Source organism: Bactrocera tryoni, chromosome 1 (genome assembly GCF_016617805.1).
Source record: "Bactrocera tryoni isolate S06 chromosome 1, CSIRO_BtryS06_freeze2, whole genome shotgun sequence".
Lineage (NCBI taxonomy): Eukaryota > Metazoa > Arthropoda > Insecta > Diptera > Tephritidae > Bactrocera > Bactrocera tryoni.
This window is the reverse complement of record NC_052499.1, coordinates 30080582-30106783: the sequence shown is the minus strand read 5'-3', so window position 1 is coordinate 30106783 and position 26202 is coordinate 30080582. Positions and strand designations below refer to the sequence as shown.

The window sequence follows — 26202 nt, the reverse complement described above, 5'->3', positions numbered from 1 at the left end:
TCTGTAATCGATTACTACTCCGTATTTTATTTTACCCGAAGCATCGGGTTTCTTGAATACAACTAGGGTGAGTTGCTTTCTCTAATTAGTCCCTGTTCAAGCATTTCCTTTATCTGATTTTCTACTTCTATTTCATGAATTTATGCAAGTGGGTATCGAATAAATAGGAGAATTATGTGTTCTATTAATTACATGTTTAATTGTATTTGTAAATATCAAACGATTGCTTTCCAAATGCTGAAGATTTTTAAATTTGTTAAGTAAATGTTTTAATTTGGAAGTTTCTTCTTGATTAATATGATCCAATCGAAAAAGTGAGAAATCTATTTTTTCGATAACTGAGGGAATTAAATTTTCGTATGAATGTTATCAAAAGGTGAAGTTGTCCGAGTTTTATAATTTATAATAGCTTGTGCTTTGTTGAGGAGTTTCCTGCCAATTAACATATCGTAATCTTTAGAAAAGTAATGCAAGTAAAATTGTTCGGCTGTTCCAAATATGTTGTTACTGGGTATGGTAACGGAATTTTAAGTATCATGAAGTCGTTTGATGTAAAAACTTCGCATTCATTATTTTGGATTGGAAGACAGAAAAAAATTTTTTGTATCATACTAATGGTGGATCCTGTGTCAATCAAGCATTTGTAAGTACAATTTCTGTGCTTGATTTCTAAACATTGATATTTTCCGGGGCTTGTAACTGAAAATTTTCGTCAAACTTAAGTTCATTTTGATCGGTTGGTGCTTCGCATAGTTCATTATTAATCTGATCCTGATGTTGAATATGGTCAAGGAATTTTTGGTCATAAAGTTCTTAATTGATTTGTTCGTATTATTGTACGTCTTGTAGTCTGAGTTCATCAATGGACATTTTAGTTTAAGCACTGTCCGATGGCCTTGTTCGTTTCATTCCATGCGCTCTTTGGACATTTGGGTTATTTGGTGTGGGTGCTTGTTGTGGTTGATGAAGTGAATTTTTATTAAAATTAAATTGGGGAACTGGGTTTCTGTTAAAATAGGTTTGAATGGTTGGGTATAATTTTGTCTGTATCCCATATGTGTATTGTTAAACATTTGCTGTGTTTGGGTATTTCTGGGTGGTTGCATGCATGGATTATAATTCAGTTGCATTGGTTGTGGATATTGGCAGTATCTTGTTTTGACATTGGGTTTGATTGGTTGGATTTAATGGTTTTGGGTTTTTGTTCATTTTTATTTTCAACGTATTTATTTCTTTCAAAATTAACATGTTCTTCACAAATTCCCTCGTTTTGTGCTACATTAATTAATGATTTTAAATCTACAATATCACGGTGAGCCAAAATGGTAAATAATTGAATTGGTAGTTTACGAATTAATACCTTTATTGTGAGTCCCTAATCGCTTGCAAATAAATGACGAGATTACCTTCTAGGTGTAATTTTGATACCAGCAGTTGTTGTCGTCTCTTAGCTTCCTCGCAAAATGCTCGCAAACTCCCCGGAAATTCTACAACAATTTGTAGTTTGGCGTCTGCGGTTTGTACTCCCCAATCAATCTATGCTTCAGGGTTGGCCAGTCTTCGATGTTTGGTAAGCCCAATGATCTTGTTACAAGTCTATCAATTTTTGGCATCGTAATTAAGGACAGTTGTACCAATCTGGGGAAAAAAATTTATCTGTCTTCCATATAAGCGGAAGATGGGACGAGGAAATGAAGAATTCCAGATACTTTCTTGACAGAGTGTATATACATATATAAACGATAACATTGACGATAAAAGTTCAAATCGGGGTGACGGTCTGTCTGTCCGTCCGCCCGTTCAAGCTGTAACTTCAGTAAAAATTGAGATACCTTGATGAAACTTGGTATGAATTCCTTGGAAAAAAAGTAATCCTAGATGAACGTAATCGGATCACTGCCACGCCCACAAAACGCCATAGACAGAAAACGTTAAAAGTACTCCCCACTCATCAGAAATATAACGGAAATGTTAAAAACAACTAAAAGCCCTATAAAGCGATAACTAAATACGCCAGAGATATACAATTTTACCCCCGTGATGGCGTGAGAGAGCTTTAAAAGAGACGGAGACCGATTGTACGTGACACTCTTATGATATTTCTATGTTACAATGTGAGAATGGGAGAAATCGGGATGCAACCACGTCTACCAATCAAGAACCAATTAATATATTAGCATAAAACTTTGCACGAATATAGTGTAAAATGCCTTTGGCTGTGCTACCTTATGACTAAAAATTTTCTAAATTTAACAAAAACTGTTCAAGCTCCTAGGCACTGAATATGTGGACCCCGTGTTTACAGCTGACTTTTTACTATGTAGCAGTATGTCTGTGTGTTACAAATGGGTAGAATCGGGTCAATATTTCCATATACATACATACATAATTTAAAGATTTTCAAACTTCCGGGTGAATTTGTACCGCATATATCGCCAAATATGGGAGTTACCGTAATAAAGTTGTGAAAGCGTGTTTTTCATATAACGGCGCATCTTTGTGCTTAGAATGAATAAAATCAGATGAACAAGCCTTACGTAGCTGAAGGAATTTCCCTGGCTTTAATCCTTGCAAGTTGCACGATCGTCGTTATCCACCTCTTCTTTGTAAAATATATATGAGCCTAGTTACGAGTATCTAATTTCGCTCCTAACTAAGACAAAACATTTCCATTTTTTTATATTTTCAGCTATATTTCAAATGCACCAAAGTTGATGATTCTATCTCGGGATGTTTTTCGTGGCATTTCGGAAACTATTAAAATAATGTAAGTAAATTCAATTAATATTAGTTATATCACATAAAATTGGTAGTTATCTTTAATAATATGTAAGTATTTATAAGATTGGAATTTCATAGCCCAAAGTGTAAAGTTTTTGTAGTAATACTATTACTATCATACATATATACCATATGCATACTATTAAGAGGGTGTCTGCTGATGACTTCGGTACCGAATTAAACCGATGCAGATCACTTAAAGCCTATAGAAATAATGTGGATCAAGCTTTCGTATGAGCTTTTGCTATAAAATCATATATAAAAGTCAATAAGCCGTTTAAAGGCGGGCTGAAACTTGTACGTATAGAATCTTCTATTTGTCAGTGAAACACCAAAACTCACATCAAAAAGGAAAATGAAACTCGGCCAATCATCGACCTAAGATGGAAGTGCCAATCATTTGTACGAGTGTACATAAGTCCGTTCATCGCATTGACGAAATATAGTAATACTTAGAAAGCAAAATGATGTTAAATCAGAAAATTCGTTTGACATTCCGACAGATAGACTGCAGAAATCCCCTTAACTCCAGGTGAGAGCGTCCTTCACAATTTGTCAGCTTTGCGCAGTTGAAAGCAATGAAAATGTCAATAACAGATTGAGCAGTGTTCTCAACCACAGAGTTGTATCGGTGTACATACAAGGTAGTGCTTTGTTTGGGACATAAAAAGAAAAAAATAATTTTTTTGTCTGAACCACATTGCCATAACCCAGCGACATACAATTTTACAAGTTTACATATTATTTCCCTACATTGTAGTTTTAAGTTTTTCGGTGTGAGTAAAAAAGTTTAATATAGCGCTTTTCTGAATTCCACTTGGTCTTCGTCCAGTTGGCACATTTAAGTCATACATATATGTATGTATGCATTTATCAATTTAATCTACCAATCGTTTCTAAGCATAATTTCCAGGAAACAATAATCGCCAATCAATCAATTAAAGACGGATCCAAGCACAAAATAAATTGTAAGACATTATTGCTTTAAAATTTCTTGCGTAGTTTACAAGAAACAATATACGGTGCCAGCGCGATTTCCAAGCATTGAAGGCGTCACGAAAGGCATTCTCCGGAATAGCCTTGAGAGCGGAGGTGCAAGCTGCTTGAATCCCCTCTGTCGTGTCAAAATGCTTGCCTTTCATCGGACTATTCAGGCAAGAAAACAAAGTCCCTGGGTCATATCTGGGCTGTAGGGCCGCTGCGAAATCGTTGGGATGCCAGCCTTGCTTAGGTAGCTGTTCATAAGAAAGGCGGTGTAAGCCGAGGCGTTGTCGTGGTGCAACTTTCAATCGGCTGCGATGTCTTGTCGGACCCGATCACAATGTCATGAACCACACATTTTGATAAATTTAACATCTGGGTAATTAAACGAATACTTAGCGCTCCAAAAGGGTCTGGTGCCACCAAAACACACCCCTTCTTGCTAAACCAACCTCGGGTAAATCTGCTTGATCATATCAAACGTCTTTGTCGCAGATTTTCCGAGTTTCACACAGAATTTAATCGCGTACCTTTGCTCTAACGAACGTTGCATTTTCAACTTGCACCACTCACAGAAGTACATCGTGTGAAAATGTTTGTCCTGACTCTACAGGTACTCGGAGACAACTGACCATCCGCTATTTCGTTAGCTAGGAACGCCCTCTACCCAAACTAGTCGGTGCGCGCACGCTCCGAAGTACAGTCGCGGCGGAAGAAAATCAGTCTCCCTCCCCGAACAATATCTGTAGTACCTCTTAACTTACCCAGAATGCGGGAGAAGTTCTCAAAAAACTTGAGATTGGTGACAAGATTGCTACTATGTTAACTATAAAAACAAGTAAATACCGGAAAATAACAGTATTTCAGAATAACATCTTCATATATAAAAATTACGTGTCACGTTCTTTGTCCGCAATGGACTCTTAAACTACTGAACCGATTTTAGTGAAATTTAGCACACTATGTCCAGTTCGAACCAACTTAGAAGATAGGATAGTAAAAACCATTCATAAATACAAAATGAATGAGTGAAATCTCTAATAAATGGATGCTCTATTAAGCGGACATCTCCATTCACCATGCACATTGTTAATGTTTATTAAGAACAATATATTAAGCGGACAACTCTATTAACTGGACAGAAAGGCTCGTAACCAGACATTGTAAAAGCAGCCTTAAATTCGTTATTTTTTTCAACTAAATTTATTTGTATAAACATAATCAAAATTAAACCTCAAGTACAATCCCTTGGATTCTTATACCAAGAAAAACGTTTTCGCCTTTATTCGTAAATAAAATTTTCACTGAATTGAATAGTTTATTATATGAATAAATGCTTACCACAGCAACCCGTGGCCGGATCCACTAGTATTATAGGTATTTAATATAAATAAGTCAGTTAATCTCTTAAAGATGCTCGCCTGAGCTTCTTCTCTCAGCCCGAAAATAATCGACTGCAATGTAACAACCTTCTTATGTAAAATAACTGTGTCACATAATGACAAACACCTATCTATAAATAAGTGGTCAAAGAAAATGAAATTGACATCAAGTTGACAAGCGTGGCCACAAAAAGAGAGCCGATTAGTGTTATAATTTTTATAGGAAAGAAAGAGGCGGGTGTACGAGTTAAATGTAGAATTGTAAATATATTTATGTATATGTATATACAAAAGTGATGTAAACACTTTTTTCGTAGTTGTGGTTAGTTGCATATGTATAGGAGGTATCCCGTCGCTTAAGGAATGTCTATACTTTTTGTGAGATTTTAATTAGTTTGTAATGAAAAGAAGAACAAACTGCGCTAACGGAGCGTTTCGCTCTAAGCCACATAAAAGTAAACATATACATACTTATGTACGTACACAAACTTACACTCATATTCGAAATATTTGTGCAATAATTTCCAGACGCATTATTAACAGTGGTCTTATAAGGGTACCCGATTTGCGGCACATTCCACCGGCAAACATTTTACAAATGATGTGAGTATATTTTCTTAGTTGTAATATGGTAATAAAAACGCAAAAATTCTTTTGTATTTTTCCTTCCGTAATTATTTTCAGTGATCTCGACAACAATGAAATCACTCGAATCGATAAGAATTCCATCAATGTTAAGACTGATCAACTGTAAGTATATTTAATACGGCAATATCATCGATCAAACGAATTTTTATTTAGCTTTGTAATATTCAAATATTTTTCGTAGAATTTTAGCAAATAACGAGATAAGTTATATCGACGATTCCGCATTTAATGGCTCCCAGATTGCGAAACTGTAAGTATCTTCAGATATTATTGATCCTAAACTATAGGGTTGTTTACCGTTTTATATTTGAACAGCTGATTTAGTATTACATTTTTGGAAAGAAAATTTCTTAAATTTTTTGGAATAGTTTTTAATTTTGGAAGATGTGTTGACCGAACGCCAATGTCAAAATTGGTTCGTTCCGGCAATTTCGATCTAGAGGATGCACCACATTCTGAAAGGTTTCTTGAAGATTTATTGAATAAAAATTAAATTTATCTAAGACGACCGTAGACCTCACCAATTAAAAAAATTGTGTGATTAAAAAAAGAAATTACTTAGCGAACGACCCGATACGTTCGGTAAAGTTGAGCATTGAAAATTAAAAAAAATATTATTTTTGTTTAAAACTAATGAGTTGCTAAAGCTCGATAATAACATTCATTTGTTTGCTTTCTATTAAATTCGTGTAGCAACAAACTTAGCAAAGAGACTAAATATAATAATTTTTATGATTTTTTCAGAACTTTACGACAAAACCGAGATTTGAAGGACGTTCATCCAAATGCTTTCAATGGGATTAGCATACATGTATTGTAAGTTTTATATTTATTTTTAACCGAAACAAATACACTGAGAAACAAACGCAGATAGCCTATGCAAATGTCGATTTGAAATCTGATTTGACAGAAACTCAAACAGAAACGGCATTTCTGAATTGCCTTGAATCTACATTCATATAAAATATTAACTAACATAAAATTATTTATTTCGTTGGCGTCTTGTTGAAAGCAAAGGTCGCCACGTCAACATATCCCAATTCACAAGTCATTCATAATGGCTTTATGAGTGTGAAATTACGGTCGAATATTTGAAGAAATATGAACCAATGATTCCTTTTGCCCGTCAAGCATGCCAAACAGTGACTTTTGAGGAGGTAACGGTGTCTCTACGATGCCTTGTGGATTATAAATTCTCCAAATGTGACAATTTTGTTTATTAAGGGAATCGAGTTGGATCCCAGATCTTTCCGCTTCTTTAAAGTAGATAGGTATAGCACCAATTGGTCTATCGGTCTTCTTCGATATTTTGCTCCACAGCAGCAATAGCGTCGTCGGTGCGCACTAAACAACTTCGCTGAGGATGTGCATTATCTACTATAACGTAGTCTAAAACGGATCCATCTTCTTCTTCTTAATTGGCGTAGACACCGCTTACGCGATCACAGTTATAGTTATATGTAGATCATAGCAGTGTTAAGTTGGATATTCCAGGCGTAGCCAAATCTTTCTCCACCTGGTCCTTTCAAAGGAGTGGAGGTCTTCCTCTTCCTCTGCTTCCCCCGTCGGGTACGGTGTCGAGTACTTTCAGTGCTGGAGTGTTTTCGTCCATTCGGACAACATGATCTAGCCAGCGTAGCCGCTGTCTTTTAATTCGCTGAACTATGTCGATGTCGTCATATATCTCGTACAGCTCATCGTTCCATCGAATGCGATATTCGCCGTGGCCAACGCGCAAAGGACCGTAAATCTTTCGCAGAACTTTTCTCTCGAAAACTCACAAAGTCAACTCATCAGTTGTTGTCGTCGTCCAAGCCTCTGCACAATATAGCAGGACGGGAATTATGAGTGACTTATAGAGTTTGGTTTTTGTTCGTCGAGAGAGGACTTCTCAATTGCCTACTCAGTCCGAAGTAGCACCTGTTGGCAAGAGTTATCCTGCGTTGGATTTCCAGGGTGATATTGTTGGTGGTGTTTACACAGGTTCCAAGATAGACGAAACTATCTACAACTTAAAAGTTATGATTGTCAACAGTGACGAGAGTGCCAAGTCCCGAGTGCGACGACTGTTTGTTTGATGACAAGAGATATTTTGTCTTGCCCTCGTTCACTGCGAAATCCATTTTCTTTGCTTCCTTGTCTAGTCTGGAGAAAGTAGAACTAGCGGCGCGGTTGTTAAGGCCGATGATGTCAATATCATCAGCATACGCCAGCAGCCGTACACTCTTATAAAAGATTTTACCTGATCGATTAAGTTCTGCAGCTCGAATTAATTTCTCCTGCTGCAGGTTGAAGAAGTCGCATGATAGGGAGTCGCCTTGCCTGAAACAAAATCCAAAAAAGTCCTTTCCAAAATTTGGCGCATGGTGAATATCTGGTTGGTTGTTGATTTTCCAGGTCTAAGGCCACACTGATAAGGTAAGTTTGTTGACGGTGGGCTTTAATCTTTCACACAATACGCTCGATAGAACCTTATACGCGATGTAGAGGAGGCTTATCCCACGGTAGTTGGCGCAGATTGTAGGATCTCCCTTTTTGTGGATTGGGCAGAGCACACTTAAATTCCAATCGTTGGCATGCTTTCGTCCGACCATATTTTGCAAAGAAGCTGATGCATGCTCCTTATCAGTTCTTCGCCGCCGTGTTTGAATAGCTCTGTTCGAACTTCTTCAAGGTCGGGCAACGGAACGTCTGCTCCATCGTCAACGATTGGGGAATCGGGTTCGCCTTCTCCGGGCGTTGTGTGTTCACTGCTATTCAGCAGGCTGGAGAAGTGTTCCCTTCATAATTTAAGTATGCTCTGGGCATCGGTCACTAGATCTCCTTTGGGGTTTCTACAAGAGTAAGCTCCGGTCTTGAAACCTTCAGTTAGCCGCCGCATCTTTTCGTAGAATTTTCGAGCATTACTCCTGTCGACCAGCTTATCAAGCTCTTCATACTCACGTATCTCGGCCTCTTTCTTTTTCTCTCTCTCTCTTCAACTCTCGGTATCTATCCCATCCCGCACATGTTGTGGTCGATCGTATCGTTGCGAGGTAGGCAGTCTGTTTTCTCTCCGCTGCGACACGGCACTCCTCGTCGTACCAGCTGTTCTTTTGCATTTTACGAAAACCAATGGTTTCGGTTGCAGGAGTTTGAAATTCCGTCCCGCAGTTCCCTTTATACCGAGTTGTTGACGAGTGCTCTCAGAGAACAGGAGTGCAAACCGAGTTGAAAATGTTCGGTTGTCTGTTGTGATTGCATCTTCTCGACGTCCAACCTTCCTTGTGTTTGTTGGCGTGCTTTTTTTGCTGCACAGAGGCGGGTGCGAATCTTGGTTGCAACAAGATAGTGGTCCGAGTCGATGTTAGGACCTCGGAGCGCACGCACATCTAAAACACTGGAGACGTGTCTTCTGTCTATCACAGCATGATCGATCTGGTTGGTAGTTTTTCGATCCGGAGACAGCCAGGTAGCTTGATGAATCTTCTTATCCTGGAATCTAGTACTACAGATAACCATATTTCGGGCCCCGGCGAAGTCGATCAGCCTAAACCCAATTGGGGATGTTTCCTCGTGCAGGCTGAACTTACCGACTGTTGCGCCAAAGATACCTTCTTTGCCCACCCTGGTGTTAGAGTCGCCAAGCACGATTTTGACATCGTGGCGGGGGCAGCGTTTATAGGTGTGCTCCATGCGCTCATAGAAGGCATCTTTGGTCACCTCGTCCTTCTCTTCCGTCGGGGCTGGGGCGCAAATCGGCGATATGTTGAAGAACATCGCTTTGATGCGGATTGTGGCTAGACGTTCAATCACCGGAGTGAATGATAGTACTCGGCGACGGAGTCTCTCTCCCACCACGAATCCCTCACCAAACTTGCGCTCCTTTATATGGCCACTGTAGTAAATGTCACAAGGACCTACTCGTGTCTGTCCTTGTCCCGTCCATCGCATTTCTTGGACGGCAGGGATGTCAGCCTTTATTTTCACGAGGACATCAACCAGCTGGGCAGCGGCACCTTCCCAATTAGGGAACCGGACATTCCAGGTGCATGCCCTCAATTCGTAGTCCTTATTTCGTTTGGTCGTCATCAAAAGGGGCGTCACTGATCCGAGCCTTGTTGTTTCTTTTCATTGGGGGTGTTTTTTTTGCGTGACGGGTCCCAAATCCAACGCACAAACCTGCGGAGAGGATGTTTCGTATTCTCACTTTAGCTCGCCTTCAAACGGATGTTCTTAGGCTACCCAGAGGATACTTGGTCAAAGACCGTGAGTCGTGAGCTGCTTGAGCCATATGTAAAAGAATCGTTTCTGGCCACTCCCAAGTGAATGGCGATCAGAGAACTTTCCTCACTTACGTGAACTTCTACGCATGACCCTATCTTCCAAAACGTATCCATGGTTGCTCAAAATACGGACTCTGCTGTTCGGTTATGTTGACCGACCATTAGATGCAGCGAGCGTTTATTACCATTATCTTGGTAATACATTTGAGCTATGTATTTGCAAACGTTTGTTCCGGAGTAAGTCTGTTCATTATAAAATGGACAACCAAACAGTATAAGTCAAGCATCAGCTGTTAAAAATACCAACTTCGTAAAACGTATTGCCTCATTGAAAATTTCATGTAAAAAAACCCTTATATGTATGGATGGTATATATATGTAATTCGTAATGTTCGAAAGCTCACCAAAAAAATATTTACAATAAGTATGTACAGTAAGAATTGCTGAATGTAGAAATATAGGGAAAAACGAATGATACAATTTTGTTTTAATAACATTTATATCAGGAAATTAAAAAACAAAATATTCCAATACAAATATAACAAACTGTTCGCAAGAAACTAGAAAACGCCGTTTACAAAAATCTACGTACGGCAAGCGCGGATCAACGGGGGAGGAACTCTCCGTAGTTAAAAGTTATACATTATTTCCTTCATAAGTAACACTCTGCGAACAAAAAGACTTTGAGTTCCAAGTACAGAATTATATATTTGGATATCATGATTTGCAGTCCGTCATTTCCGTCCAAAGGGAATTCAGGCGGGATTTTGGCGGCACTCCCATGATTAGATGGACCATTATGAGACAGCAAAAGATGTTTGCCGAATCTGGAAGTATCGCAGAAAGCCGTACCATCGAGATGCGAATGTTCGTGTTCAAGACAAAATCGTGGTTGTTGTATACATTCAGGCAAATCCAAGAGTTTCGACTTCCAATTTATCGGCGTAACCTGGAGTTAGCAGACTATTAATATATCGGATACAAACCGGTTAAACCCTCTAGATGCCCAATTTTCAACTTCTGCGTTGAAATCGAAGTGCTCCTCAGCAAATGTGTGTCCCATCGATAAAATCCAATGGTGGGTGGGGTATAAGCTCCCAGACAATTATTTTGATTGTATCCTGAACCAATTTTGCCCTGTCTTCTGGCCCATTTAGGTCCGTTTTCGATCAATGCATGATACAGCGATTAGCATTAACAGTTTTAGAAGCTCATGATATACCACATCCTTCTAATCCCACCAAATACTGAACATTTTTACCGAATTTCGCCTTCTTACCCAATCGAACTATTTTTATGGTCGATGTTGATGGTTGTCCCGAATTAACCCAACAAAAGATTTTACAGTTGGTTTTTGTACTACGATTCAACTTTTGTTTCTTGAGAGAACTTATTACCACATGCATGATGCAAATGATGCATGGACAAAGCGGAAGCGAACTAGTCCCTGGGTTTTTGAGGTATCGATTTTATAAATCTAATCATTATTTACAAAACCGCTGATATCGAAAAACTACTTGTATATCATATATTTAGCCGTCATACAACTGATCGACCAAAATCAAATTCTTATATTCTAGGGGCTAACTACAAAGAGTTAAAGAAATACTATTTGGAACTTACTTCTAGATAGAATATTTATGGCGATCTAACTATGAGAATAGTTCGATATTCCAGAAAGTTTAGTCATAATATGTGGATCTTTAATCTAATTTATCTTTATTTAAATTATTGACGAATATTTTCTTTCTTCTAAATCTTATATTTTGGCATCTAAGAGACCTATCTGGCACTTCGTTGGTGAGTTTACCTCCAGCGGGCTTGCAGGACATTGAGGAATTGCGCATTGAAGATGTACAAACACTCAAAACTATTCCATCCATATATAATTTTAAGGTAAGCGTTATTTGATTTCGCATTTTTGTATGGCAGCCTTTATCTAAGTTTTTATTACTTGCAATTTCCGTAGAATTTACAAAGAGCATTTTTGACACATTCCTTCCACTGCTGTGCATTCATATTCCCCTCGCGCCATGATCCCCAACGACATGCTGAAAGAATGAAAGAAATTGAAAAGTGGCAGCAGCGCTGCAAAAAGAATGACAATGATAATGACAGCGGGGATTTTTTGGAGATGACCACTGGAAGTGGAATCAGTGACAGCTTAGATAAGATGAGAGCAAAAGAGACTGAAAATGACTACGATGGTCGTATTTGGGGCGCCAATGGTGGTGGCATGAGTCCACCTTATGGTGGAGGAGTTTTCTACAGGTAAAATAAAAATTACTATACTATATATGAAGAGAGCAAACTTTTGTTAGTGACTAAATAAAAAGAGAAAACAAAGCATGCTGAGCACAGGTAGCGAATATGTATAAGAAATACGCGTGGATTACGCGCGACAATTCAAACGAAGTGTACTCATCTCTATGTACATATGTATGTATGTATGTGCATGCATGAAGAGAATTTTTTATTGTTTATGCATTGTTTTAGTCTTCATATTTACAACATATTTTAATAAATGTAAGCCTCTAATAAGAGGATTCGGAAGTGGGAGATGTTGAAAGTGCTGGAGATGTTTTGTAGTGGAATTAAATGAAACATTTTTTAGGATATACCTTTTATGCAGAAAGTGAACTAATTTCAGTTTTAAAGCAGAAATATTTTGTCGTTTATAATCAGTGTTTGTTTAACTCTTTTGATTTCATTCATAATAATGTTTATTATTGCGCCATATTCCGCCAATGGAGTCAGGGTTGGAGGCTCTTATGACAGATAGCGTGCTTTTCCTCCAATCATTAATTTTTTTTAATATAATGACTTCTAATAGTCACACAGATCGTTAGTACTATCAATCCAGAAATTGCTTTCATTTTTATTTACAACGATAGCAGTTTAGCCCGAACCGATTTGGTTGTAAACAATGAAGAGAACGAAGCCGAAACGGAGGTGAATGACTACTTCGCGGAAGAATTTGGCACATTTCACTCGGTAATCACTATAAACCCCGATGTCATTCAAACCGACGAGTATTGCGGAAATTTTACATTTAGGTGAGTTCAAGAAGATACGTATCTAATTAAGTCTGTAAGTAAGTTAGCATGTAGTTACAACACTTTTTTTCTTCTATTTACTATTGTTCACAATTATGTTGGATCCCCCACAAAGCTTGAAACTGAGCGAAATCAGACCGCAACTTTAATATTTGCATCTGCAATATTAATTTACCCACGTTTAGGTGAAATCCATGCCTACTTCCTCCTAAAAAGCTTTTCATTCGTTTGAAAGTATGCACTCGAACTTAGCCCTTTCTTATTTCTTTTAATGATTTTTATAGTTATTTTATTTATAATTATTTATTACTAACCTAGAATCGAATTCACAAATATTCGTTTCGCTTAATATAATAATATTTAAAACGCAAAATGGATCAAATGGAGCCATACCTTCTCATGAGTTCCAGATACCGAATACATTGAGTTATGTCGCTCTGATCGAGTTTAGACCATTTATTTGTATAAATGTGGGATAAATTTATAAAATTAGCTTTGCGTGTTATTATTTTTACCGTCGATATATTGATTACACTTTATAGTGATCCGTTTCTTTTTTTTACTGTTATTTTTCGTAGAAAACACGTAGTGGAGTGTTACCCCATGGCAAACGCCCTCAACCCCTGCGAAGATGTTATGGGCTATCAATGGTTGCGTATCTCTGTATGGATTGTTGTAACCCTTGCTGTGGTGGGCAATGTGGCTGTGCTGGTTGTATTTATTTCCATTAGGTGAGCGAACAGTTTATTTATACAATTCATTACTTTATATATAGAATATTACATATTTACGAGTATATTACCTGTTTTTCCTCATCGCTCAGGTCAGAGAATCCATCAGTGCCGCGATTCCTAATGGGTCACTTGGCTTTTGCGGATTTATGCTTGGGGTTGTATTTGCTGCTGATAGCCGCAATCGATGCGCATTCTATGGGCGCCTACTTTAATTACGCCTACGATTGGCAATATGGTAAGTATACATACAGTGTGCGACAAAACATATGCACGAACTTGTACTTACTATAATAAAGCTCAGTAACTCGGAAAAATTTATAAAATTTTAAAATATTGTAATTAATTTAAAATAATAATAGTCCTCTTATGTTAATACAAGACATAAATCGAAAAAATAATAAACATTATTCAGGAAAAAATTTTTGTTACTTAACAGCGTAGTTGTTTGGCCGCGACAAAACAAATGCACGAAGTAATTGGTATTTAAATTCTTCGAAAATTTTTATATACCACCAACAATTGGTACCGTTAGACAACAAAAACAATCTTCTGAACAACATATAAATAATTATTGAAAACTTTGCACGTGTTTTTAGTAGTAGCTTCTTTATTTGCGACATCGGTCATTTCTCGTCGTTATTTCACGAAAAATGGGTAACAATAAGTACTCGGTGCAATTAAAACAAAAAATTGTAAGTGATTACAATAATGGTGAATCAGTCACATCAATCGCAAAGAAATTTGGAATAAATCACAGTGTTATTTCGCGTATTATAAGCCGTTTTCGTTCTTCAGGTTCGTTAGCTCCCATAAATAAAGGTGGTCGGCCACGGAAAACAAGTAAACGGGACGATAATTCAATAATCCGGTTAATAAAAAAGGATCCTTTCACATCGGCAAGATCTGTACGAAACCAACTCCAGCTAAATCTTTCCGTAAGATCTTTTCAAAGACAAGCTGTAGAAGGTGGATTAAAAACATACCGAAGTGTAAAAAAACCTTTTATTTCTGTTAAAAATAGGCGAGCTAGGATCGAGTTTGCGAAGGAGCACCTTAACTGGAGTACAACCCAATGGAGAACCGTTCTCTTTTCAGATGAATCGAAATTCAATCTAAGAAGTTCTGATGGATTCAGACTAGTACGCAGACCTAAAGGTGAACGCCTTAATCCCCGCTATACTAAAGGAACGATAAAACACGGAGGAGGAAACGTTTTGGTTTGGGGCTGCTTTTCGGGGTTTGGGATAGGACCACTTCAGAAAATTAATGGTATAATGGATCGTTTCATGTATAAAGATATCTTGGAAAATATAATGTTGCCACACGCAGAGGAAGAAATGCCACTTAAATGGAGGTATCAACATGATAACGATCCAAAACACACAGCTAAATGTGTGAAAGAATGGTTTGTGCACAACAAGATTAACGTTTTAAAGTGGCCAGCGCAATCACCAGATCTCAATCCCATAGAAAATCTATGGGATATTGTAGATCGTAAGGTTAATCGCGATAACTGCAGAAATACAGACGAACTTTTTCGACAAGTGGAAATAGCATGGAATGGAATATCCGGAGATATTTTATTGAACCTAATCGAGTCCATGCCACGCAGATGTGAAGAAGTTTTAAAAAATAAGGGCTACGCCACAAAATATTAGTAATTAAAATATTTTTATTAAATTAACTGATGATGTGCATTTGTTTTGTCGCATACAAAAAGTTTTATTTATCATAAAAAATGAATTTTTTTAATTTTTTACTAATAATTTCGATTGTTTTTGTTTTGTTGAATAAATTTAGATAATTAATTTTATAAATAAATTAAAATGATTTAAATCCAAATGAGTTTGCTTTGTTATTAACCAAATATTGAATTATCCATGAGTTCGTGCATATGTTTTGTCGCACACTGTACATATGTACATACAGGTATATGGTATATTTACATATGTATGTGTATTAATAGAACAATGGCTCAGTGGTAAACTATTTTAAGCCGTCACTTACTGTTGTGGAATGTTTATTTTATACCCTTGACAATTTTTTCAACATTTTCTTTTGAAACAGTTTTCTGTTAGCACGAGTCGGAGTAAACTTGTTATAGCAAAACCCTGTAATGTGGGCTAAAGATTAGCATACTCCTAACACGTACAAGTATTCTTTTTTTAAAGAATTTTATATCTAGAAAATTATTCGGGGCATTTGTCTTATTTGCATTGGCACCTTCAAATTTTTCTTCAGTTAAGGGGTCAGTAGGGTAGTCTGGTCTTCTTTTTAATAAAAATTTTTATTCTACAATAGAACTTTTTTGACATGTCATGCGATATATCGGAGTGTATAAACAAATTTTTTCATAATTTTTTGATGACATCTGTCGGAGAAATGGCTGGGTGTATGAGATGCGTTTTTCCACTGGAGGACACGATTTCCCATGTTGTTCTCATCTGAAACACAAAAACCCAATTTATTCTTAAAAAGTACGTGAATGGTTATCGTCCCTACTAGAATCATGAAAAAATGTTGATAAATAAAAAAGTCATTAATGTGTTTTTTTGTAATTTTCCCCATGTTTATTTTTTTTAAATTTTATCATAATATTGTCAATAAATTATAAAAAAAATAGGGAGGAGAGCCAGGCGTTTTGTGAACATTGAAAAAAAAATTAAGCAAACCGGTTGAGTGGTTCGACCGGAATCAAGTCCTCCAATTTAAAAAAGTGTATTTTGAGAAAAACGCGTTTAAAGTTTGAGGTGTGCACTCCGAGCGCTCCGAACGTCGAGCGGTATTATTATTTTTGGGCCTTTTTCGAAACCTTCCAATAGTAAAGTGGGTTTCTATATTCATTCTAAGGGTATATGTGAGCAGAAAATGCAAAAAAAAATTGTTTTGAAAAAAGATTACCCTACTGACCCCTTAAATCAGGCCATCATGCATTTAAAGGCCTGTTGATGGAAATATTCTAATTACGTGGCAAATTCATTGCAGGGGCCGGATGTAAGGCCGCTGGCTTCCTAACGGTTTTTGCCAGTCATTTGTCGGTCTTCACCCTGACGGTCATTACCATCGAACGTTGGATGGCAATTACGCAAGCGATGCACTTGAATAAACGCATTAAGCTCCGAGCTGCCTGCTATATTATGGCCGCCGGCTGGGTATATTCTATTGTGATGTCACTGTTGCCACTCTTCGGTATCAGCAACTACTCGTCGACGAGGTGAGTACCAAAATATAACAAATATGTAGGAATATATAAACTTATACTGGACACTTTTTCACCACGAGTTAAATGGTCTACTCTAATAGAATATACACACCTTTTACATGGATCGATATGTTAATCGGGTGCATAAACGGTTTTAGAGCTAAATTGAATTTCACATCGCCTGTTTTAGAAACTATTTTTTGACTAAAAATATAACCAAAAATATAATTATATCTAACAATTTTATCCTAATAAATTTGGATTTTCCTCCACACTTTAAATGTTCATCTAATTAAAAGTCAGTGTGATGAACATGAATAAAATAAGTATGAAATATTGAAAACATTTCGAAATGAAAAAAGTTTCGCGTGGCAGCCCTCAGGTTTATTCCATTCATAATTCACCTCGAGTAGAATATCAGCTGTTTACGCTCATAGGCTTTACCCTTATAAAATATAACTCTGTAAAAATCAAGCATGGTATTATATTAGACACTTCTCCATGAGAATTTCAATTTTTATTGGAGACTATTTGTATCACGAGAGGCTTGTGATTTATTTGAATCAGTTACCCTTATTGGAACAATCTATGACTATCAATCATAGGCATGTAAAAGTAAAGAACAGTGAAATACGTTTTTTTGAAAGGGAGATCTGATCTGTGGTTGAAAACGCCGTTCCGTTGTGAAACCTCGGCCAGCAGGATCACCGTTCCGTTGTGATCCTTACAAGTCCTATGTTTTCATCCTAAATAGCTTCATAAATCTAAAAAGCGCTTTGAGCCCAGCACATATTTGTTGAGGTGAATATTATCTAGTCCAGGCCCGTCCAACATAATTTTGTGAAGGGCCAGGTTTAGCATTTTCATAACCGTAGCGGGCCAAAAAAAAAAATAAAATGACTTTCAGTTTTGGTATATTTATTTATTTATAAAAAGCAACATCATATAAATCTTAATATATTATTATTAATGTAACTATGGCCTTAGAATATAAAGATATTCTTATTCTTAAAATCTAATTAATGAGATGTCTGAAATTTTTTCTGTTTGCACAGCGCATCTATGTCAGCTGGAGTTTTAGAAGTGGCTATGCGCAAAATGCCTTTAAGATGGCTATCTAATAAAGATGATCTGGTTTTTGATTTGTTAAATTTCATGCGAGGAAACAGCTGCTCGCAAACATATGTATGTACTACCAAATAAAGAAATATGTTGAATAGCCAGCTTAGTAAGGTTTGGGTATTGACTGGGTGTAATATACTTTTTGTAAAATTCAATTAAGTTTGGAAGACAATTATTGTATGCTGTTTTTAGATGAGAGCTGCTTTGCAATTCTATTAACTCCAGCTGTAAACTCAGCGCAGCGCTTTCAATTTCAACATCAAATGGATTTTGAAACACTTTCATGCAGGGAGTTTGTGATTTGAAGTCTGCGAATCTGTCGTCAAACTCGTTCCTTAATCTTTGTAACATCAACACGTACTTGTCAAAATCCAAGGTATCTTGCTTTCTTGTAGATAAGGTCTCCCAATGAATCAACTGCTTTTGTTCCAGCTGCTTTTCCAACAACAAAAGCTTTTATGTGAAAGCTAGAACGTGTTCGTATAACTGTGTGCATAGTTGGTCTTTCCCTTGCAGTTTCAAGTTAAGATCAGGAAGATATTTAGTTATATCAACCAGGAAAGCCAGATCAGCCAACCACTCCTCATCAGTAAGAAAAGTAATTTCTTGTTCTTTGTTGGCAAGAAAAATCTTTAAGTCGTCCAGCAGGGAATAGAATCGTTTTAGTGTAGCTGCTCTGCTGAGCCAGCGAACGCGACTGAAGTATACAATGTCTTCGTGATCTGAACCGACATCAGCCAGAAAAGCCTGGAACTGTCTGTGGTTAAGCCCTCTTGCGCGTATAAAATTAACTGTCTGCACTACTTTATCCATCACGTGTTTTAGGCCTATACAACTGGGATGCCCAAAGACTATAAGAGATGGCGGGCCGGATGAAGGGCCTATGCGGGCCGGATGGTGGCCCGGGGGCCGTATGTTGGACAGGCCTGATCTAGTCTATCTATCTCTCCTTATTCTTCAAAAATGTGACTGCTGAGATGCTTCAACGTCAGTCAAACAAAAGCTGGACAATGTAGAAGATAGCGCTTTGATGCTTCCACCTCCTTCTTTCCTGCAAATAACTTCAAAAATGATAGAAACAAGTAGTGATTTAATGCATTTAAGAATGAGGGGAGAAAACTGTCAATTGGGCTGAGAATTGAAAATAATTATTCTGTGTTTCCTGTTCTCATTCTTAAACTCATTACGTCAAGCTTATATATTAGTGGTGTATTCTTGGTCACATCTATCACAGCCTAAACCAAAAACATTAATTGTAAAAGCATGGCCTAATCTATCCATGTATCATTCTTGATACAACTTTGACCATTTGCCCGTAGTAGGACTCGACTAAAATCCACAAAATTGATACAGTTAGGAGTTCTGATCAGAGACTAAGTTCTGGTACCATGGGGAGAAGTGAACCCTCGGAGTTCGTTCCAATTGCTTACTGCCAATATGGCCGAGTGCCGTGCACAGAGTATGCCAGAGATTTTAAATGGGCCTCGAATCCACCATGGTGGAAGGTACACTTATTCCACCAAGTAAATGATCACGTTTTGCTCCGAAGTGCTCTTGAGGAATGTACAAAATAAATACCAAATGATAACCCAAACTAGAAACTGGATTACTTACTCATGATATCCTTTTGCAGTAATTTTTCACTACTTTTCGTACATATATACATACTTATATACATATGTACATAAATTTTTCAACTCGAGGAGCCAACTGCTGGTCTCGAAGTGAATTAACCCAAAGCTGGATGAGTACTAGTATGAGGCTTTGACATTTCTGTCATTCTGTCACAGCCAAACACGTTCAATATTTATTGTGATATTTTCATTGTGATCAATATTAAGAATTAATAGATCGCGTTCTACACATTATATATAATATATTGCGTCAGTATTTATTCTTAATAAATCGTGTTCTTGAAAGGAAGAAGAGGAAGAAAAAATGGGTTTCTTTATTTGCTTCATTTTTGTTCGTCTCTAATTTTGAAGAAAAATAATTCAAAGAAAACAAAGAAGCAAAAAATATAAAGAAATTTCTTACGTTTTTAATAGGAATCGCATTAAATTTATTTTTGTTAATGCTTTGTTCCGGCGTGTCGCGGATTTCAAAACAAATCACGCGATTCGGGTTTGATACTGATTAAATATTGTGTGATATAGATCGCGATCCATCAAAATTGCATACTAAACAGTCGTGGGGTCGATCCAAACTCAATGAATCTCATTTAGGTAATTCTAAACAGCCAATTTACAAACATACATACATTTGCAAGTTGAACGTATAGCAAGAGCCTAAGGGTGTGTAAACGTGTAATTTACATGAATGGGAAAGCTGATTATAACCATTTGCAGAGTAATTAATTGGCATGCAATTCACGCTTATATACTTCTCTTATACATTTGTGTCTGTGTACCAAATAGGTAGTTAGCCGAAGCATTATACATATGTACACTTTTGTGGTTCATTTTTGGTTTGAGGTTTAGAGTGAATTATGGACAAACGCCATACGTGCATTTGCGTGCAAATAACCGTATATCAGCCGCTATACCGCAAGGGATGTACATAAGTATCTTAAAAATATGCTCTGAAAATTCGTAGTAAATCCGATAAATATCTTTCGAGTTATTCGATATTTAACAAAGTTCTGGAAACTTCAAATAAGTTTTCTCAAAACTATATTTTTTGAACTGGCGACTACTGCAGCTCGAAAACCGCTCTGTAGATTTCAATGAAATTTATACAGCATTTAGAAAAGATGGACCATCTGTTAATAACACTATTTTGTCTATTGATAAGTGATGGTCATATCAAGGTGATTAGGTTGGAACTGGATCAACACAAACAGCCATTACTTTGAAAATTATTATTTATTAAAATTTCTGCCAAGTCAAGTCTTATTAAGTGATGCTCTATTTTTACTTTTATAAAATAAAATAATTTACTAATGAAATAAAATGTACAATTGTAATTTATTCATGGCTCTGACTACACCTAATTCCTTAATATGAATAACATACGTAGGTTGCCTTTCAAATTTTGGGATTAGAGAACTAAAACAAATCTTAATAATCGAAAATCGCTTTATTGTATTTCGAAATATTCTGAAAGATAATTGAAAGGCTTTTATATTCGAACACTTTCTAATGTTCACAGGATGGTCTTTATTTATATATTATAAAATTAAATTATAGTTCACAAAGTTTATGTAAAAATCAGATTATATCGCACGGCAGGCTGCGTTCGCGTTGACGGTTGAAATTCAAGTGTTGCTTTTGATGTGCCGGTGATGCCACTCAGATGATAATTAATATTTCGCGTTACCTTACAATTCTTTATTAAGCTCTATATGCTTTTGCATGCATTTGAACCAATTGTCGAAGGACTTTTGCCACTCTGATTGAGGTATCTCCAAAATATGTATGTATGCATTTTAAGCGTATCAACCGCCTCTTCAGGTGGCGCAAAATGTTACCTCTTACTTTACTTATTCGTACGGGAATAAAATGATGTCGTTCGATGCCGTGACAGGACTTTCCGTACTGATTTCTTGAAAGACAACTTAGTAAGCAAATGGTTCTGTACAACTCAAAATTTACTATTCAGCGTTGTTCTAGTAGTGTGGTTGCGACACGTCCAGTCTTTTCAAACAACCAGGCAACTCTTTGCTTGGCGTTGCGGTTTGCGCGAATAACTTTTGTTGGATTTGGTACATCTTAAAATACCCAGTCGATTGCTGTTTACTATGCAATATTGAATGTGTGCTAGACCCACTAATACCTATAGTTGTCTAAATCTCACGTTAGGTCACACGTCATTTTGTGTAAAGCAATAGTCTGGAACAACAATTGTCTTGGATGATCTACGACCTCGATTGTATTCACCATACCATAGATAAAAAATGGTCCTTGTTGGAGCTTCATTGTCAAAAATTGAATTAAGTTCATCTATGCACTCTTGATGAGTTAATCCACGTCCAAAGTTGTAAAAAATAATCGCGCGAAAATATTTAAGATTTAACCCAGTCTTTGGTCTAGAAGAATACTTTAAGTTACTATAAACAACAAAAATTGCGTACTCATACAACCTTCAAAATTTACAAAATTCAGTTATCGGTTATGAACTCTAGAATTAACCAATCAATGACGCCAATACATTGTCTCGACAAACTTAATATCCGAATATTTAATGTTACAATGAACGAGTTAAAATAAGGGCTGGCATTTCGCTAAGGTAACTCAAAATTTTTTGGTCCTGCCTTAATTAACAGGAAGCAGCACCCATCTACAAATGTGTCTGGCAACTTCATATACGTAATAAGACTACAGAAGCGTTTAAATTAAGGGGTACCGATTGCAGATTAAATAATTAAAGGTCTGTACTTCAAAGTTGGTTAGCTTTTTGATCAGTGTAATATAAATTACATTTACGGTGGGTTTTGGGTATAAAGACAGCTCTGAAAATAGTGATCTATTACCTAGGTGGTAATCCGGACACTTCCCTCTATAAGCAATCAGTCTTGATAATAAACATTGCAGCGCTCTTCAATATTTCAATTAATTTTATCATTTAAGATCAAGTTATATGGGTATTATTGCTATTTATTTATATACTTGTATATATATTTTTATGATAAGCTAAGGTTATTCAATTATAGGGCACTTTAGTAAGTTATTATGTCATACATGGTTTTCAAATAAGAGTGATATGATTTATTTTCTAAAAAAAAACACACTACACGTTATGGGAATTCAAATGTTTTTTTTTTATTTAATGTAAAGCACAATCGATACGATTAAGTTCGGAATATTCAAAACAGAATCAGATAAAATAAAATGAATCCAATTTTCGAGTACTTTTCCACTAAATCAAGTTGCATGTCATGAACAGCAATATTAACTTCTAAAACTTAAAGAAAGTTTGGTTTATGGCTAAACACCAATGATTTCGAATAATGCCATAAGAAAGCCATTCGATGTTATAATTTCTTCACGTAATCGAATCTCGAAACCTTTCTCGCAATAAGTCGGTTGTGTGGTACGTAGCCCCGTCTTATTAGAACTGGATATTATCAGTATCAACTTCTTCCAATTGCGGCCAGCTCCATTTTGACAGAAGTTCAAACCGATAATTCCACCAAACCAAATCCACACCAAATTGTAAATTTAGGTGAATGTAATGGTTGTTCACGAGTAATTAGTGGATTTCCTTCCCACAGTTTCGTTTTTTTACCGCACACTCAGATGAGAGTGAGGATCATCGGAGAAGATGATTTCTTTGAAAATAATATTGAATAATTTGTGAACGTTGTTCTTGCGTCCATGATGAAATTGTAAACATTACTGAATACAACAAAAAAATTTGCAGATCATGATATACTAAAAATAGGCGAGACCACACTTAGAAATCATATCATCTCTATTGGAATACACGGCATATGCATATTAGGAAGTCCATAAGCCTAATTGGTTTTGAGATAGTGAAATAAGAGTAATTTGTATAAGAATAGGAAAATAAAGATAGTAGCCCTTGGTGATTTGATTCTTGAAACTCATATGAATACTTTCTGATAATTGTTTATTATTTTATCCAAAAGAATTTCCGTAAACACATTCATATTTAATATGCAACGCTTAGTAATAATTCAAAGTTGCTAAGAACTATTTATTAATAATGTAATTTAAATATATTCTACAGTATTTGTTTACCGATGGAGATAAGTGACTCTTATGACACAGCTTTTCTGGTGGTCATTTTGGGCTCAAATGGCATGGCATTCACCATTATAACGATTTGCTATGCCCAAATGTACAGATCACTCGGCAAAGAGACACGTCATGCCCACAGCACACATCGAGGAGAAATGACTGTAGCCAAGAAAATGGCTCTACTGGTAAGCATTATATATAATACATATCTTTATAAATATGTACGAATAACTTTATATAATGGAGATATATATTTTCCCAAAGTTCATAGGTAGACCACATGGCTTCACAAGTATAACTTTCTGCCTTTTCGAAAATTTGTCAGACAATTTGACTTGAATGCAGTGTTTGTGGCTACAATAACTAAAATTATTTTGATCTTAAATTTAATGATATTAATCGGCAATCAGTATATCACAATTTTCAATTACTCACTTAGTAGTTAAAAGTCTTCACAGGTTTTAATTGGGGATCGAAGCTAGATTGCATAGGAATAGTTCAATTCGCTATACCACATTGTCAAATATTTTTTCTTTGTCGAGTAAGCGTCAACCTAAATTTTCGTCATAAGGCCAATCAAAAGATTTGCATGGACTTAACCTTAAAGTCACATTCGATTTGGAAGATTTGCGGAAGTGCGGTATCATAATAATACAGTCGTCTACCGAAACAGTATATACAATTAGATCGATCGAATTGAATAAAGACCCAGCGAAAAACGTACTCCACGTCATAAGTTTTTTGTTTTTACCTGTAATTTAAGCAAATTGTGTTCATCGAAACCAAGGCAGAAAACAAATAAATTATTCTTAGGAAAACATTGCCTTAGCATATGCAGATATTTATTGGGTTCAATTATTTTTTGCAGGTCTTCACCAACTTCTCCTGCTGGGCCCCTATAGCCTTCTTCGGTCTGACCGCGCTTGCGGGTTATCCCTTGATAAATGTGACTAAGTCAAAAATCCTCTTGGTCTTCTTCTACCCTCTGAACTCTTGCGCCGATCCGTATTTATACGCGTTGCTCACCTCTCAATACCGCGCGGATCTATACGCTCTGCTCTCCAGGTAAGTGGCAGTACAAACCAGTGTTATGTATATTAGTAAATCAGTTGCAATTTGATTAAGTTAATAATTCTGAAAAAGAATCTTTCCTTCAAGATTTGGTATTTGCAAGAAGAGTGCGATGAAGTATAAGAACAGCATATCGGCTCCATACACCACCACGAATGTCACGGTGCAGGGCTCCTCTCGTCAGCATCGGAGTTCATCGTCGTCCAGCCGGCAAGCCGAGTTGCAATTAATGCTGAAAAATCATGAGGAGTTTGTGTAACTCTAGTATCCCTTAGATAATACACATACAAATACAATCGTACTTATGGACAATCTTACTAAGTAAACGAAATTATTGAATGAACTCGCCTGGAACCCGGGTGAAACTGTGGTGTGTTAGTAAATATGTATTATTGTTGTTCATTTGCAAGAAACCGAAGTATAAATTACATAATAGCTAGCAATGGTATTTGTGTGGATGTGAGCTTTGCAAATAGAAACTTCAATTGTGTTATTAAAGGATATACCAATCAGAGAAAAAAATCAAACAATCAGCCAAACTTACAGACACATAAAACTCTGCAAGCATTAATCCTCGTTACCTAATAAGACAATGTGGCTTGGAAACAAATAGCGCTCCAGCATGCAAACGCTATCAGCTCAGGCTTGCCAGAGTTTCATATCTAATAAATATTCAAATATTTTGACTGCAAATATTTTATGAAGACGTGATTGTGCACACTTGTTGTTGTAATTGTATGTGACTTTACTAGAAACTTACACATAAATATATTCATGGATAGGAGTATTGACAGGAGAACATGGACCCAGCAGCGAAACGAACTAGTTATAAACTATCTTACATTTACACTTTCTGATATTAAGTTTGCCGCGAAGCTTGTAACACCCGGAAGAATACGTTGGAAACCCTATAAAATATATACATACAAGGTGCGTTCCAAAGTAAACAGGACTTTTTGAATCTAGCGCCCCCTGGTGGCGCCATCTATGTGTCGACTGATGCGTTAGAATCTGCTATCCAATTGTCCAGTGAGAATTTCATGACATTTCATTGATTGGAAGTGAAGTTAATGCGTTTTAAGTGTCAGTATGTTTGTCTTATCGGTGCGAAAATGAGCTTCGAACAAAGAGCCAGCATTAAATTTTCTTTTAAAATTGGTAAAATTTTTTCCGAAACGTTTTAATTGATGAAACAAGTTTATGGCGATGATTGCCGATCCCGTAGCAGAGTGCACGAGTGGTTTCAACGTTTTCAAAG

At 36.6% G+C, this 26202-nt stretch overlaps 1 protein-coding gene across 5 annotated transcripts in view; it reads left to right on the top strand.

Annotated features, from left to right (window-relative positions):
* LOC120782687 (follicle-stimulating hormone receptor) overlaps positions 1-25886 on the top strand; it is a 65001-nt gene extending 39115 nt beyond the window's left edge. For 3 of the 5 annotated variants that reach the window (XM_040115077.1, XM_040115078.1, XM_040115079.1), the window contains exons 5-18: positions 2690-2767; positions 5673-5747; positions 5829-5894; positions 5974-6042; positions 6537-6608; positions 11836-11953; positions 12027-12328; positions 12952-13113; positions 13692-13844; positions 13937-14082; positions 16833-17061; positions 23863-24058; positions 24742-24938; positions 25017-25886. In XM_040115077.1, the coding sequence (XP_039971011.1) occupies positions 2690-2767; positions 5673-5747; positions 5829-5894; positions 5974-6042; positions 6537-6608; positions 11836-11953; positions 12027-12328; positions 12952-13113; positions 13692-13844; positions 13937-14082; positions 16833-17061; positions 23863-24058; positions 24742-24938; positions 25017-25203 (2050 nt within the window). In that variant the 3' untranslated portion in view covers positions 25204-25886. The remainder of the gene's footprint in view (positions 1-2689; positions 2768-5672; positions 5748-5828; positions 5895-5973; positions 6043-6536; positions 6609-11835; positions 11954-12026; positions 12329-12951; positions 13114-13691; positions 13845-13936; positions 14083-16832; positions 17062-23862; positions 24059-24741; positions 24939-25016) is intronic. The other 2 variants (XM_040115080.1, XM_040115082.1) reach the window with 2 other exon arrangements.
* The last annotated feature ends 316 nt before the right edge of the window (positions 25887-26202 follow it).